This window comes from Conger conger, chromosome 11, assembly GCF_963514075.1.
Source record: "Conger conger chromosome 11, fConCon1.1, whole genome shotgun sequence".
NCBI classification, from domain to species: domain Eukaryota; kingdom Metazoa; phylum Chordata; class Actinopteri; order Anguilliformes; family Congridae; genus Conger; species Conger conger.
Genome location: NC_083770.1, coordinates 10,662,070 through 10,679,227, shown reverse-complemented (window position 1 = coordinate 10,679,227; position 17,158 = coordinate 10,662,070). Strand labels below are relative to the sequence as shown.

At 47.7% G+C, this 17,158-nt stretch overlaps 2 protein-coding genes across 5 annotated transcripts in view; both read left to right on the top strand.

The window, feature by feature from the left end:
• cep78 (centrosomal protein 78) overlaps positions 1 to 5,498 on the top strand; it is a 21,253-nt gene extending 15,755 nt beyond the window's left edge. The window contains exons 14-17 of one of the 4 annotated variants that reach the window (XR_009710045.1): positions 1 to 2; positions 2,778 to 2,889; positions 4,124 to 4,989; positions 5,372 to 5,498. The exon at positions 1 to 2 is cut by the window's left edge and continues 177 nt beyond it. Coding sequence is in view for 3 of the 4 variants with exons in the window: in XM_061261376.1 (XP_061117360.1) it covers positions 1 to 2; positions 2,778 to 2,889; positions 4,124 to 4,594 (585 nt within the window). In the remaining variant the exon portion in view is untranslated. Of the gene's footprint in view, positions 3 to 2,777; positions 2,890 to 4,123; positions 5,302 to 5,371 lie in introns of those variants that run through there. The other 3 variants (XM_061261376.1, XM_061261375.1, XM_061261377.1) reach the window with 3 other exon arrangements.
• A 12-nt stretch (positions 5,499 to 5,510) lies between these two features.
• On the top strand, positions 5,511 to 15,623 carry psat1 (phosphoserine aminotransferase 1). The gene is made up of 9 exons (XM_061261378.1): positions 5,511 to 5,694; positions 6,808 to 6,868; positions 7,959 to 8,028; positions 9,246 to 9,451; positions 10,001 to 10,173; positions 11,157 to 11,326; positions 13,451 to 13,579; positions 13,682 to 13,819; positions 15,038 to 15,623. The coding sequence occupies exons 1-9, from the start codon at positions 5,638 to 5,640 to the stop codon at positions 15,138 to 15,140; spliced, it is 1,107 nt and encodes a 368-aa protein (XP_061117362.1). The 5' UTR covers positions 5,511 to 5,637; the 3' UTR covers positions 15,141 to 15,623.
• The last annotated feature ends 1,535 nt before the right edge of the window (positions 15,624 to 17,158 follow it).

The following is a 17,158-nucleotide window of genomic DNA, read 5'->3' as shown; positions in this document are numbered from 1 at the left end:
GGGTAAGAGGCGCAGAGAACGCGTCCCAGTGTGCCCTACCGTACCCCTCCCCACAGAGCACGGAAGCTTCCGGAACCCCCTCACAGGCAGGGGCATCACAGTGGGGTGGGGCGGCGGGGGGGAACGGCCTGGACTAATAAGTTTGCTCTGGTCTACAGTTTTAAGGGGGCCCACAGGGAGCGTGTATGCTCAGGGCCCTGAATTCCACAGAATGCTCCTGCTCCCTGAGACAGGAGATGAAAGAAGGGTTTTTTTATGTGCACAAAAGAGTCCCCCCCCCCCCCCTTTTCACAGTGCTGACCCAGATAGTGTGATTGAGTGGTTGAGTGGTTGGAACGGAGGCTGGCTGAGCGCAGTGTGACCTGCACGTGGGAACACAGCCAGTGGAATCCCCCATACAGAACGGCTCAGAGCGAGACAGTGCAGGTGGAATAACCTCCCATTCCTCTCAGAACTTCTCTTTCCCTGCCCGTATTCACTCCGCTCTTCAGGCGGTACCATGGCCGGCTCTGACACTACTCCTCTGCAGTTTCAACAATTAACGCCCTCTTTTAACGCTCGGTACTCTGAATACCGAACACGAGCGCAACAACTGTTAAAGCCCTTCACCTCACCAACTTGTGAAATAAATGTATTAAATGTAAATTTGTTCATTGATATCTTTTGCTAATAATTACCAAATAAATAGCTGAATTTGTTGATCGGCAGAGCAACTGGTTGGATCAACGTCTATCAAAAAATGCATAACTCACAATGAAAAAGTTAAGAGCTGTATTAAGTTACAGAATAATCCCTGTCTAAATCTAAGGAAGAGGGTCAACTATCTTAAACGGAGAATGTAACAGACCTAGACAGTCACGAAAGAAAGGAAGGAAGGAAAGAAAGCGCCAAACCCCAGCGTGCGTCTCCCAAAACAGCCCCACCAAACTGAAAGTCCAAAGACCCAAAGGCAGCTGAATCTTCCTGAAATCACTGATGAAAACGTAGATATTGCCAGAGCAGCTGTAAGACCGAATCCTCTGCGCACACCAGCAGCAAATATCAACCCCCCAAATGTCCACTGTCTGACTCCCTGGAAGTGTCAGTGTGAAAAAGCCATCCATGACAAGGAAGGCCTGCTTTCTGTGCTTGCAAAAAAAAGGGGGGAGGAGGGGGGCTTGCCCTCCGATGGGCACGGCTGAGAACTGAAGGTGTGGGAGAGGCAGACCTGTCTCAGCTGAAACTGGCTACGTGTTAAAGTTCCCTTGTGTTGTTAAACGCAGAACTGAGCTCTCTGATATTGTTATCGAAGTATTCGTGATTTTAGTCTCTTTCTAAGGAGACCAAACATAAATATTGTAGAAGGTACACATGCTAAGTTATCGAATACCTCTTAAGAAAGAGGTTCCTTCTGCTTATAACAATAAAGGTAATACTTGTAGACAAATAGTTGTTAAATACAGTCAGTTTCAACCTGCACAAGAAACTATACTCTCACCAAGCACTTTATTAGGAACATTTTTACCTTAATCGCATGAATATGTAGGTGTAATGTCTAATCAGCCAATTGTGTGGCAGCAGTGCAATGCATACAATCATGTAGATACGGGTCAGGAGCTTCAGTTCATGCTCACATCAACCAACAGAATGGGGAAAAAATGTGATCTAAGTGACTTTGACCGTGGAATGATTGTTGGTGGCAGACAGGGTGGTTTGAGTATCTCTGATCTCCTGGGATTTTCACAGTGACAGTAACGCAAATAACCATACATCACAACAGTGGTATGCAGAAGTGCATCTCTGAACACACAACGCATCAAACCTCTTAAGTGGATAGGCTACAGCACTGGAAGTCTAAAAAATAAGTCTAATAAATACCTAATAAAGTTCTCACTGAGCATATATTCCATGTAACAAAACCAAATCGCAACACGTTGGTTACTGCCCGAAGCTGCCAAAATGCAGATTTCAACTGTCAGGATTCAACAACCATTATCTGTATCAACATTGAGATTTTCAATCGATGATTTCCGTTTGATTCAGTTTATTCACTTAAATCCACTTAAAAGGTCTTTGTTCCTTTCAGCAAGTGGAATGTTGGGCTGCAGGGTTTAGGAGGCTGGGGGCAGGATAGCGTGTGCTCTTCATAAAGTCATAAAAACTATGCTGAGTTTGTTAGGGCAGTAATAGAGACCGAACAGACGGCATTCCCGATGAATGACAGAGCCGGCTACGCAAGTCATATAGATAATGCAAATTTGCTCAATTAATTTATAAACTGTTTTGTCTGCATTTCAAAGCCAATAATAAAAACTAGTTCCCAACAGTTTGCAAGAGCCTGGAGGGGTATGTTACTCACAGGTGAGTGTTATTTACTGCTGAGATAAGTACGCGGGTGAGTGTGTTAATTACAAGTGATGTGGTACACAGATGTTTGTGTTATATACAGTGTGTGTGGTACTCAGGTGGGTGTGTTATACAGGCGTGTGTGGTATGCAGGTGAGTGTTGTATACAGGTGAGTGCTTTATACAGGTGAGTGTGTTGTATACAGGCATGTCTGGTACACAGGTGAGTGCTTTATACAGGTGAGTGTGTTGTATACAGGTGTGTGTGGTACACAGGTGAGTGTGTTGTATACAGGTGTGTGATTTATACAGGTGAGTGTGTTGTATACAGGTGTGTGTGCTTTATACAGGTGTGTGTTGTGTACAGGTTGTGTGCTTTATACAGGTGAGTGTGTTGTATACAGGTGTGTGTGGTACTCACAGGTAGGGCTGCTCTGCCCCTCTCCTCTCAGGCTGGGCCAGCTGGCATCCATGGCGGGGTTGGATCAGTCCCAGCTGCAGCCGTCTAGCCGACCCCAATTCTCCTCCACCCTTATCCCCAACACGAGAGACCCCATGCTGGCAGTACGTACAGCTGTGTGCGTGTGCGCGCGTGCATATTTTTATGTGTATGTTATGTGTGTGTGCAGATGCATGTGTGTGCTTGTGTGTGTGCATGTTTTTACGTGTGTATGTCTGTGTGCGTTTACATGTTTTGGCATGTGTGTGCATGCATATTTTTGTGTGCGTGTGCGTGCATGTTTTTATGTGTGTGCGTGCACGCATATGTGTGTGGAAGAGAGGCAGAGTTAATTCATTGTTTCAGGGAGCATGTGATTGTATAACAGGATAATGACATGGTGGTCATGTGCTCTGCACTGCCGGGGTCACATGACACAGGCGCTGGTCAGTCAGCACAGATTATTGTGATCAGTATTACCTTTGACCTTTATCATACCAACAGTGCATGGCAATTTGGGCCTGTGTCTCTGCTAGCCTGTATCCTTACATAAAAGGTAATTCCACTCTGGGTTTTTCCTTTGTTTGTAGAAGAGTAGCTGTCCTCCTGATTGAAACGAGCTCTCTCTACCTTGTAGTGAGTGCCCACGTGTAGTGCTGGAAGGGTGGGTGTCGAGGAATGACAGGTTTCCACTTATACTGAAAGCAAATGGAGGAGCTGAGCATTACAACTTCGCCTGGAAGCTGTTTTTCTACTTGTTAGCACTAACGGGGGAAAGAAATTGGTTCAGTTCAGTTTACTTTGATGCTGAACGTCTAATAGAAATAAGGCCCTTTGCTGAAGTTTGTCAAATTGCAAGGGTTTAATGTTACCACAGCCAAGCAAAAACAATGGCTGACTGCAATTGGGAAGGCTAAACATCCTCCAGATACACCTGGGTCACTGCTAAGGAATGCTTGAGGGTGTCGCAGGCACTTTTGCCCAGGTGATTTTATGGAGAACTACGACTGAACATACCAAGTGACCGCCTGTGTCCACATGCTAACCTGTCCTTATGCTAACCTGTGTCCCTATGCTAATGTGTATCCCTACATTAGTCTGTGACTCTTTGCTAACGTGTGTCCCTGGATTAGCCTGTGTGATTAACCTGAGTCCCTGCATTAACCTGTGACTCTATGCTAACGTGTGTCCCTGCATTAGCCTGTGACTCTATGCTAACGTGTGTCCCTGCATTAACCTGTGACTCTATGCTAACGTGTGTCCCTGCATTAACCTGTGACTCTATGCTAATGTGTTTCCCTGCATTAGCCTGTGCCTGTACATTAGCCTGTGTGATTAACCCATGTAATGGCCCTGTAGGTAAGAGAAGAGCTCCCTGTTCCTCTGGTGCACCAGCCTGACGGCTCCACAGGGGGCGCTGTAACTCCGCCGGGGGACTTCCAAACGGAACGGGATGCCCAGGAAGCGGCCGTCAGTCCTTCGGGCAGCTCGGTGGGGAGTGGGCGAGGGCCCTCAGGCTGGAGGGAGCAGCCCGCTGAAGAGTGGCGGGAGGCGCGGGAGTCCCCTCCCCTGGAACCCGCGGCGCATCCAGGGTCTGGTGGAGCCTCCCCCTCCAACCGCTTCCGCAGAAACCGCTCCCGCGGCAACGGCTCCCACAGCAACGGCTCCCACAGCAACGGCTCCCACAGCAACGGCTCCCACAGGGACAGCCCTAGCACGAGAGGGGGGTCGCGGGGGTCCGGAGGGGGCAGGAGCGGGTCGGAATCGGAGCTCCTGGAACAGATCCAGTCCCTGAGCAGCCTGGGACCCGGGTCCGATCTGGGGTTCTGAGCCCCGCCTGCTGCACAGGCCCTTCTCAGGACCCGCCCCTCCCTCACTAATCTCTTTTTAATGCCTTTTGCTGCAAGGGTGCCAACATGCAGGTTTTTTTAAATTTTTTTATTTCCCAAACCCGAGATGCCAAGCTGTGGCTTGTTTTCGCAGGTGTGTTTCGCAATAAATGGCAGTCTGTATTGGACGACCCTGCTGATGTAGTCTGATTCAGGTTTGCGGTGGTATGCGTGAAATGAAGGTCTCGGTGCTACAGTAAATGCCCTGAACTGTGTGCTGGGCTGAACTGTTCCTCTAAATCGGGGGTCCCCAACCGTGGTCCTGGAGAGCCACACAGACATTTTGTTTTTCACCTACAATTCATTAACTAATTCAGACCCAAGAAACTACGTCAGGTGAGTTGCATGTTTAAGAAACCACAAGAATTGAGCCGGAGATGTTGTCGCTGTCCAGGACTGTAGCTGGGAAACCCTCTTTTGATTGATTGGTTTTAAGTTTGTAAAGTGACAGATTTGGATAATGAACAAAACCCACTTTCATAAACTCACACTGTTAAATATACTGAATGGTATGATGGATATCCACGCTGTGACATGTGCACGCATGCCTACGACCTGAAAAGCCCTACATGTCATTTGCATTGTGCCAATAAAAAAACGTTGCAGACGCCAGCAGTGTCATGCACTTCGATGTGAATTTCAGGCTTCAGATATACTAGACGCGAATAATAAAAAACCCTCGGATTTCTTATAACCACAAACGGCAATTCAATTTCAGCTGCAAATCACAAACTTTATGATCACGGTCGGGTCTCGTGAGCGTCCAACCAATCGCACGGACCCGCAATCCACGGCAGCCAATCGTGTGTCGCGCAGTGCGGCACGGCCTATGAGCGAAGGGGGGCAGAAACGCGGTTTGGGAGGCTGAGCGGACGGAGGGTGGGTTGCGGTGACCGATTTAAGAAAGCCAAAGTAGGTCAGTCACTCCGGCGATTTAGCATCACAGAAAAAAACGCTGCTGCCTGCGCGGACTGCCCCAGCATCATGGACAAGAAGCAAACTCGCTACTTCGGCGCAGGACCAGGAAAACTTCCACAGACGGTAAGTAGCCTGGGTTTTTGCTAGAACAACCTGCTGTACATGCATGCGAATAGAATATGAACAGTATTTATAACCGCGTGTGTTTATTGCAGAGACTCAATATACAGATTGCAAGATTACGGATTTATTATCTAGCTAGGAACCTAACCAATGCATGGTAGTAAAACTGTATATGACTATTTACTCGGAAATTGGCGACCATTGTGAAGATTTAAAGCCGGGTTCTGCTCTTTTTTGGGGGGGAATGGCTGGCTAGCTAGCTAGTGTTATTTAAAATAAAATAATAAAAGAATATTGCATAATCATATTTTGGTAACAGTTGATGTTGTCATGCATGGAAAAACATAACGAGGAATGATACGGAATGTTCGCGTGGTCTGGTTTAGAAACCCGAACACAATTGTTGAAGTTGCATCAGCCATTCATTCACGCTTCGTCAGGCGACTGCGACCGCTAGAGGCGGGGGACTTCACAGGCCTTTACCGCTTGTGTTTATCCCTGGTAAACACGAACGCACTGACGGCTCACAATCATTTTTATCTGCGCTCGGCAAATTGAGTTATACATTTATCTGTGTGCCCCACGCACCTCTGTAAAGGCACTGCCTGAGAAGGTTTGTAATAATTGCATTGATGATATAAATGTCTCAGCATGATGGCGGTAATAGGTGTTATTTTTGCTGTCTATATTCGTAAAACATTTAGATTTGAGATGACGCGATTAATATGAGACTGAACGTCATTCAGCTTTTGTTTGGTGTTGACATTGATCATTGATGTATTTCTTTGCCAGTATTTTCATCTAGATCTGTTTGACTTCTAGTTAAAGTGAAAATGCACTGAAGCAATCCACATGTTTGCTTCTGTGTATTTTCACTTTAACTAGATGTCCAGGATTAAAGTATCTTGCATGGCACCAGGGAATAGTGGGCTGCCTTGTTACTCTTGTGATCATGCAGAACATAAAGATAATACAATAATAATAAAAGTATATGTATAAACTTGACTTTTCACAGCGAACTGTTGTCACAAGTTTGTACATTGTGCCGCATCTGCGCGATGCTCGTGTGTAATGTGACCCATCTCATCTCCCTCCTTCCTGTCTGCCTGGCAGGTCCTTTTGGAAGCTCAGAAGGAACTCCTGGATTATAATGGCACTGGGATTAGTGTTCTGGGTGAGAGGACTGTGTGATACTCCACCTGCCTTCTGTCCTCATCCTCTTTCCCCACCCCTCTCTCTCCTCTCCCCTTTCCCCACCCCTCTCTCTTTCTCTCCTCTCCTCTCCCCACCCCTCTCTCTTTTCTCTCTTCTCCCCTTTCCCCACCCCTCTCTCTTTTCTCTCTTCTCCCCTTTCCCCACCCCTATTTTCTCTCCTCTCCCCTTTCCCCACCCCTCTCTCTTTTCTCTCCTCTCCCCTTTCCCCACCCCTCTCAGTTTTTATTTTACTCTTGCTCTCACACACGCCCATCTCTCTTTCTCTCTTCAGTGCAGTAAACTGTATGACTACTGTAGGGTATTTTAGAGATGTGTGCCTCTCTGCAGCCCCCCAAAAGGAAACAGACTGTGTTTACCATATTGACACAGGGTCAGCAAGGTTTGAGGAAGAGACAGCTCACCAACACAGGACTATTGCTCCCATCATTGCGCTGCCTCTGCACAATTCTGCCACCTCAGTGGATTGCTCCCAGATCTGTTAAGTTGAAAAAGTACTGTCTAGATCATGGGTTTTCCCCTCATACAGTGTTTGGTGTCTTTAGATAGCTAATGTTGTGGACAACATGTTGGGGTCATTCATGGTGTGGTATGCTGGGTGCTAAATAAAAATCTTGAAATACCATTTAACTTCAGTACTAACACTCATAGCAGACATACAAAATATAGGATACCTTCCCCCCCGTAGCCACTCGCCTGTACACTAGTGCCGTCACAAGATGCATCATTATATCGCTGTAGGCTATGCAGGCCAGAGGCACCTGCACTGATAGTGATCGTATGGAGCCACACTGTCTTTTTGTTGAACTGTTAGAACCGAGGAGCAGTTAAACAAATCTGTTAGAGTCAGAAACACGAGCAAAATCCTGTTCCAGTAGCGCCTGGTAAGGCTGCACATGTTCCTTTCGCCTCTCAGATACTTCTGCTTTTTGACTACAGGTTGTAGTTCTGGTATTTACTATCTGCCTGTCTATTATCATGTATAATATAAAAAAAAGTATAATGTGTGGAATATGAGCAGGTTGTGAGGTTTTTCCCCTCTCTCCATGTAGAGATGAGTCATCGAACTTCAGATTTCAGCAAAATCCTGAACACGGCTGAGAACCTGTTGAGGGAGCTCCTGTAAGTACCCCGCTCTGATCTAATTGGATGGTAGGCTGTGGTGACAATCTGATTGGATGTTGGGGCTTAGTCTGAATGATCTGATTGGATGATGGGAAGGCGATTGGTGACTCTGCTTTCAAGTGATGTTGGGTTGTTCCTTTTCTCCGGGTTGGGAATACATCACGACTCATTCACATTCAACATGCTTTATGGTAGGACATTTGAAAGAACGCTTGTGTGGCTGCATGTTAGTTCCTGTCTGACTTTTTACATTCTGGGCTAGCTGTTTCATTAGTTAATTTCTGTTTGGTGAAAAACAGACCTTACCGGTAACCCAAACCATCCTTTTGTCACATACTGATGTCACGAGAATGACCATATGCATCAGTCTGTCCCATACTGGTGATGTCACCAGAGTGAGCCTCTGCATCTGTAGTCATTCCCTCAGTAAGCACACAGATTCAGGATAACCAGCGTGCTGTAGGACCTGGTCTTAATTTGCTGTACAGAGGATTCACTTCCACACTGCTGTACTGGGACTCGCTCACCCAAAAACCATCAAAAATGTCATGTACTATGTTTATCTATCTTATCTTGTGCAAATTGAAAAAATCAATACAGGTGTTACCGTGTTGTGTGACCTCTAGATGCACTTTGTTAGTGTGCATAGAAAGTATGTGGTTGCCGGCATCTTAGCTGGGTATGAACTCAGCAGGATGGTAGAAAAATATTTCCATCTGCCTGTTGGACACTTTGTTGCTTTGTTGATGTGCTGGTCTCTCACATACCAAAGCTATTATAGCCAAATAACTAAACTCAAACTTCTTGTTTTGCCATTATATTCAGCTGTGGAATAAAAGACAACCTTTTCTTTCTTTTTTTTAAAATAATTTGCATCCAACAAATATATCCAATTCCGACCCTAATTTTGAATGTCCAATCAGCTGTTTGTGACAGCCTCGTTCATACGCAAACCCCACAGCCGATTTGCAATTATGCCCCTCCATGTGAGGCCAGACAAACTCAGCTTTGCGCCATGAAGTAGTGACTTTAACCTGACCAGCTTGCTTGTCCGGGTACCGAATCCGATGACAGAAACTTCATAATGATAATGATAAATACTTATTCCTGTCCTGTAATTGTTCTTATTGTAGCAACATTGTTTTTCCTCTTAATGTTCTTGCCTCACCTCTTTTTAAGTGTTTTTATTCATACTAATTCAACTCCTCCCGCAGTGACATCCCTGAGAACTACAAGGTGATGTTCCTGCAGGGGGGCGGGACCGGACAGTTCAGCGCCGTCGCCCTCAACCTGATTGGCCTGAAGGAGAGCCGGTGTGCGGACTACCTGGTCACAGGCGCCTGGTCCGCCAAGGCCGCCTCGGAGGCCGAGAAATACGGCACCGTGAACATCATCCACCCCAAACTGGAGCGCTACACCAGTGAGTGAGGCTGTGTGTGCGTGTGCGTGTGCGTGTGCGTGTGCGTGTGCGTGTGCGTGCGCGTGCGCGTGCGCGTGCGCGTGCGCGTGCGTGCGCGTGTGTGTTATAGACACACTACACCAGTGAGTGAGGCTGTGTGTGTGTGTGTGTGTGTGTGTGTGTGTGTGTGTGTGTGTGTGTGTGTCAGATAACATTGATATTTAACCTAATGATACTAAGATCCTTTCTGCATTCTGAGTGGTTTTCAGATATTGAGCTTCAAATATACCAAAGTCAAGAAGCAGATACAACCTTTTTAAATGTAGTATTTTTTCATACTTTTAAACCTTATTTATCACATTTATATTTAGTGCCCTACAGACAACATATTTATGACACTAACTCATTTTTGTCAAATTGTAAGGTCTTGATTGATTTAATGTGGGCTGGGAATCACCACCGAACAGCTATCCCTTTTTCTGTGTGGCTATGTTTATTATGAGTTTGTGTGTGGTTGCGTTGGTTACGAAGGTGCTTAAACGTTGCGGTCACGTTGTGGTCGGCCCGCAGCGGTCCCTGACCCTGACAGCTGGACCCTGAACCCTGCGGCCTCCTACGTGTACTACTGCGCCAACGAGACCATCCACGGCGTGGAGTTCAACTTCGTCCCCGACACCAAGGGCGTCGTGCTGGTCTGCGACATGTCCTCCAACATCCTGTCCCGGCCGGTGGACGTGTCAAAGGTGAGAGGTCTGTCTGCATGTAACGTGACATAATGCAGTGCTGTGCATGTGTATTAATAGCAATACACCATTACACTGCGGCTCCTGTTGAACATGCATCTCATAGCCCCTGGTTCTCATAGTGGGCCCTATGTATAACTTTGACCGCAGGACCTGGATTTAGTACTCAAGCTCATTGCCACGGAGGGCTGTGTATGTAGGTTTTAACTCCTACCAATTACTGCTGCCGTAATTGATTCCAGTTACTCATTCAGCCATATAAATTTGCAATAATGCACCGATCTAAGCAGCAAGACAACAGAATAGCACATTTAATTTTATATACGCTCAGTGAGCACTTTATTAGGTATTTATTAGATTTTGTTTTTTAGACCTATCAAGTCTTCTGCTGCTGTAAAGAGGTTTGACGCGTTGTGTGTTCAGAGATGCTCTTCTGCATACCACTGTTGTAGTGTGTGGTTATTTGAGTTACTGTCACCTTCCTATCAGCTTTGACCTGTCTGGCCCTTCTCCTCTGACCTCTCTCATTAACAAGGCGTTTCTGCCTGCAGAACTGCTGCTCACTGGATGTTTTTTGTTTTTTCACACCATTCTCTGCAGAGTGTGCACTGTAGAGTGTGTTTTGTGTGAAAATACCTGGACATCAGCAGTTTCTGAAATGCCACACAACAATCATTCCACGGTCAAAGTCACCGAGATCACATTTCTTCCCCATTCTGACATTTGGTCTGAAAAACAAGTGAACCTCTTGACCACTGGCAGACTGACGGTCTCTCTGCGGTCCTGTGTCCGTGAGCGCTAAACCCCGCTGGCTTACGGTCTCTCTGCGGTCCTGTGTCCGTGAGCGCTAAACCCCGCTGGCTTACGGTCTCTCTGCGGTCCTGTGTCTGTGAGCGCTAAACCCCGCTGGCTTACGGTCTCTCTGCGGTCCTGTGTCTGTGAGCGCTAAACCCCGCTGGCTTACGGTCTCTCTGCGGTCGCAGTTCGGGCTGATCTTCGCGGGGGCGCAGAAGAACATCGGGTGTGCGGGGGTGACCGCGGTCATCGTGCGGGAGGACCTGCTGGGGAAGGCTCTGAAGGAGTGCCCCATCGTCCTCGACTACAAGGTGCAGGCCGGGAACAACTCCCTGTACAACACCCCGCCCTGCTTCAGGTACGGCACGCCGACGCCGTGTCTGCCACGCACAGGGCACGGGGCCTTCGGGCTCTTCTGTTCTTCTGCGTAGTCGCCCTAGTTTTAGCGATTCGCGCCAACGAGCAGAGCGTTTATACTCGTGCACCCTGTTGCACAAGGCCGCCGGAATCGCATTTCTGCTACGAAACCTAAAGTATTTTTCATATTTATTTATTGATGGAAGTATGCCGGTAGAGAAGGGGTGCACAGCAAGGGCCAATCCCTTGATTTTACTGTGCTCAAGTGCAGGCTTGAACCAGGGTAATTTATGGAGCTGTCAGCAAATTAAAACCAAGGCAATTGGTTTGAACAGAAACCAGTACGCAGACTGGCCCTCGAGGACCGGAGTTGTGCACCCCTGCGGTACAGTTAAAAAACTGTATAGTTGCGTCTGATCAAAACGCTCAATAAAATGTACAATTATCAGGAAGTGAACTAATATTATACTAATGACTGTTATACCTCGCCTCACATCACCAGTCAACCAGCCATCATCTGTGTGCTGTAGGTGGGCAGTGGCTGTGAACTAAAAAGTGGTCAAACAGTCTCCTACACAGACCCATACCACACACCCATACCACACACCCCCTACACAGACCCATACCACACACCCATACCACACACCCCCTACACAGACCCATACCACACACCCATACCACACACCCCCTACACAGACCCATACCACACACCCATACCACACACCCCCTACACAGACCCATACCACACACAGACCCATACCACACACCCATACCACACACACACCCATACCACACAACCCCTACACAGACCCATACCACACACCCATACCACACACAGACCCATACCACACAACCCCCACACAGACCCATACCACACACCCATACCACACACAGACCCATACCACACAACCCCCACACAGACCCATACCACACACAGACCCATACCACACAACCCCCACACAGACCCATACCACACACAGACCCATACCACACAACCCCTACACAGACCCATACCACACAACCCCTACACAGACCCATACCACACAACCCCTACACAGACCCATACCACACAACCCCTACACAGACCCATACCACACACAGACCCATACCACACAACCCCTACACAGACCCATACCACACAACCCCTACACAGACCCATACCACACAACCCCTACACAGACCCATACCACACAACCCCTACACAGACCCATACCACACAACCCCTACACAGACCCATACCACACAACCCCTACACAGACCCATACCACACAACCCCTACACAGACCCATACCACACAACCCCTACACAGACCCATACCACACAACCCCTACACAGACCCATACCACACAACCCCTACACAGACCCATACCACACACAGACCCATACCACACAACCCCCACACAGACCCATACCACACAACCCCTACACAGACCCATACCACACACAGACCCATACCACACAACCCCTACACAGACCCATACCACACACAGACCAATACCACACACAGACCCATACCACACAACCCCTACACAGACCCATTCTTACGTGCTGCACTCCGCAGAAGTGTAAAACGGCCCTAAGAGGGGATGGTTATAATAGTGCTTTTCTGTAGCACACTGGAAGCTGGTTTTTACAACCGTGCTTCACATAAAGTAACAAACCCTTCTCTCTCTGCCCCCCCCCCCTCTCCTTATGTCTCTCTGGAGATTTATTGTCTTGTGCTGTTATCTGATGCCTGTTATGGTTACAGAACCTTTGAATAATAATGGTAATTGTTAAAGGTATGTAATAGGAAATATTTTTGTGTTAAAACATTGTTGCAAGACCATTGTAAATCCCTTCCTATCATTGAAAAAGGCTCACTGACATGTTGACTCACCCTCTGCCTGTGTTTATAGTCCCTTTAATTTGGGTTTCAAAATATACAGTTGACGCACTGACACTCTGTAGCAAAACACTGTATGGCTGTACAATAATTCAAGCTCATTGGTTGAAAATTGGTTGCCACAGCCAATGGCGTTTCAACATCAGCGCGTTCACAGAGAAGGGGGAGGGATAAACAGTGTTGTGGTCTGAGGGTGTTAGTCGCTGCAGTTCCCCTCTTGACGCTCGTTCCCTCCCTCAGCATCTACATCACGGGTCTGGTTCTGGAGTGGGTGAAGAACTGTGGCGGCGCGGCCGCCATGGAGAAACTCAACAAGGAGAAATCCGGCCTCATCTACGACATCGTCAACGGATCCAACGGATTCTACGTGTGAGCTGATCCCTCTCGGGGCTGCGGGCTGATCTCTCTGCGCAGGACTGTGTGTTGGGGGGTGCCGTGTTTTTACTGTGAGGTGTGATGTGCCCCCCCCAGGTGCCCGGTGGAGTCCTCATGCCGTAGCCGGATGAACGTGCCGTTCCGCATCGGGAAGAAGGACGGGGACGACGCCCTGGAGAAGAAATTCCTGGATGGAGCTTCCAAACTCGGAATGATCTCGCTAAAAGGGCACAGGTAGGATGCCACACCTGGAAGCACATCGGTTTAGAAACATACCTGTAGGTTTAGTGACATACCTTTAAACACACAGGTAGTACACCACACCTGTAAGCACATCGGTTTAGAAACATACCTGTAGGTTTAGTGACATACCTTTAAACACACAGGTAGTACACCACACCTGTAAGCACATCGGTTTAGAAACATACCTGTAGGTTTAGTGACATACCTTTAAACACACAGGTAGTACACCACACCTGTAAGCACATCGGTTTAGAAACATACCTGTAGGTGTAGTGACATACCTTTAAACACCCAGGTAGTACACCACACCTGTAAGCACATCGGTTTAGAAACATACCTGTAGGTTTAGTGACATACAGCAGGTTCTGTATGTCAGTAAGGTGCGTTCAAGACCGCAGTTCACGGTGAACTATGTTTGCAGCAAACAATTCCTGTTGAACGATTTTAAATGAGCATTTCATTTAGTTCCCCACCAATGCCTTTTGAATACAAATGGTGCGACTTATATTTAACAATGCCTGCTAGCTGATTCGTTGCTTATCTGTGATTAATTTTTTTATGGTAAGAACAAATATTACATTGAATAAAGTGTATTATAACAGCCAGGTAATTATCAACTTTAGTTCTCTCCGCGTCTTCCCCGTGGACAGCCATTTCTGTTTGCGGCGCACGACCTTTTCAAACCGTGAGCTAACTTGAGCTGACATTCACGATCTTGAACGCACCTCTGTAAACACACAGGTGGGATACCGCTCCTGTAAACTCACAGGTTCAGTAGCATTTAGATCTGTGATTAAAACGACAGTGCTACACTCCGTTCCAGTCCTGGTCAAGCATTGTTGACCTGACCGCAGTTTGCCGTTTTTGAAGGTTGGATTTGTGTGGACCACCAACTGGGATGTGTCGAAGCGCAGATTAAATCTGTGGTGTTGGTCGGGGGAATTTGGCCATTGGGGGGAATTTGGGTGGGGGGGATTTATCTTGTTGCGCCCCCTGTAGGTCGGTCGGGGGAATGCGGGCGTCTCTGAACAATGCTGTGTTATTAACGGTCTTGTTGCGCCCCCTGCAGGTCGGTCGGGGGAATGCGGGCGTCTCTGAACAATGCTGTGTTATTAACGGTCTTGTTGCGCCCCCTGCAGGTCGGTCGGGGGAATGCGGGCGTCTCTGAACAATGCTGTGTTATTAACGGTCTTGTTGCGCCCCCTGCAGGTCGGTCGGGGGAATTCGGGCGTCTCTGTATAATGCTGTGACGCTGGACGACACTCGAGCCCTCGCAGACTACATGACGGAGTTCCTGAAGGAGCATCTGTAGCAGCCAATCGGGGCCTGCCATTTTCATAGAAGCTGCTACTCCATTGGAGGTTGCTGAGGTTCTGAGCTGTGGGGTCAAGGGTCGGAGGTCAGGTTAGCAACAGCCCGAGCCTCTTTTAGCCTGAAGCAGTTATGTTTTGTCCTGTTACAAATCAGTCATGTGGCACATTCGTGCGGATAGGTCAGTTCTGGGATCATAGGCACTACACCCAGGGATGTGCTAAATTAAATTAGCATATTAACACTGTCTTTCTGTTCAGCGTTTCTGCACTACCTGTTCCCCAGGTAACCGCAGTGCCTGCTGTGTTCTAATGTATATAGATGATGTCACTATGAGCCTTAACGATTAATCCTTGCATTCCATTAACGGGGCCAAACAAGATGGCGCCGTCTGGGCCTCATAGCGATGGTGTCCAGTCGCGTTGTTTTTCACTTAATATTGTACGTTTGTTTAAAAAGCTCTAATAAAAGCCGTTTCACGTGACTGTGGTTCCTTCTCTCTCTGGCCATAGGTGTGTGGAGTGAAATGTAATGAGGAGTGTGGAGTGTGCTGGATGAGGTTGAATATTCGGTGCGGGGCGTGTGTGGAGGTCTGTTCGGGGAAGTTCTGGTTGGCCGGTTTCAGGCGCCGGTGTGAAAGCCTCGTGGTGTGATTGGTTGTCAGGTTCACCGGTAATAACGGGTGAAAAACGTTGGCTGGTGGAAAAGCGCTGCCTTACTTCAGTGATGTGAAGCACGGTTGTAAAAACCAGCTTCCAGGATTTTTAATTTCCTCAGAAATATTGGTTCATTTTCACTCATTTTTTTTGTTACTTAATTTTTGTGTTCATTTCCTATGAAGAGTGTAGTTGTGGGATAAAAAGTACAGTTATTAAAAGCAAGGGACAAATTGGCCTTAATACAAATGAATGTTTAACAGCTGTTAAATTCAAATCATATTTAAAATACAATTATTACAACATTTTTTAGATGCCTCTCGACTGATTCGAGACAGGTTTATATCATATTCTTCATACAGCGCTCAAAGTACAATAAATATTTAAAAACTAAATAATAATAATAAAATTAAAAGCAGAGGGTACATTTTAGGCCGGTGTTATTGCTACAGGTGATCAGCAGATGGCACTGATGAGGCCAATATTTTCAGCAGCACTCACAGCAGACAGGACTGAGAGGCTGAGATTCGCACACAGGTGATATTTCTGTACCTTGGTCTGTGGAGTCGTGCTCTGTCTGAGCCAGAAAACGGCAGCGACATATTACCACTCCTCTGCTTACAAGGCTCAAACAGCCATTCAATATCCTCTGAAATATTCTGGGAAGTGGTCAAATGGCACACTGTCCTTGAAGGTTTAGGGAAACTGGGCCACTTAAAAAAAACCCAACGGTGAGCAAAATGCGTCCATCTTTTCCCCCTGACCCTCATTCTTGCAGTGACAGTGTGCTGGTAGTTTGAACTAATACTGATGAGAGTAAATCATTTTTGTCTGGGGGTAGCAGGTAGAGAGTACTTTGTGTTCCAGGAGGTAGGGGGGGAGGTGTTAGTGTAAAGGTACTTCGGAGACTCCCTGGAGCATCTTAATATCTGTCTCTCGGGAGGCCCTTCTCTCTGCCCCAGGGGGGTATCCAATCTGCCTGGTGGGGGTCTCTTAGTTGTCTTGCCCCAGTTGGACTGACTGACAACTGCCCTTACCCTACACTGCACCCCCCCTGCCACACATAGGGGGCAGTAGAGAGGGGTTCTTCACTCACTGGTATGTAACTCACCAGTTATTTCCCTGGCTGCAGTACTCCGCAGTGCCAGCAGGTGGCAGTCACACCGTGATGACGAGCACTGCTTTTCACCAGGAAGCCTTCGCCCCAGCCGAGCCCGGGGGAGGGGGGGGGGGGGGGGGGAGGGGTGCTCCATCAGCACTGCCTCTGGGGGCCCAGGCCCCACTTAACACCCACCCCCGCTCTCACTGCGCCCCCCCCCAGGGGGCGTTTATGTGCCACCCCAAACGGCTGGGAAGCGGAGGC

Excerpts from the sequence above, each read along its gene's own strand:
- psat1 (XM_061261378.1), top strand. The coding sequence starts at position 5,638 with ATGGACAAGAAGCAAACTCGCTACTTCGGCGCAGGACCAGGAAAACTT. Across the intron at positions 9,452-10,000 it reads CAAACTGGAGCGCTACACCA|CGGTCCCTGACCCTGACAGC; the intron begins GTGAGTGAGGCT and ends GTCGGCCCGCAG. Across the intron at positions 11,327-13,450 it reads AACACCCCGCCCTGCTTCAG|CATCTACATCACGGGTCTGG; the intron begins GTACGGCACGCC and ends TCCCTCCCTCAG.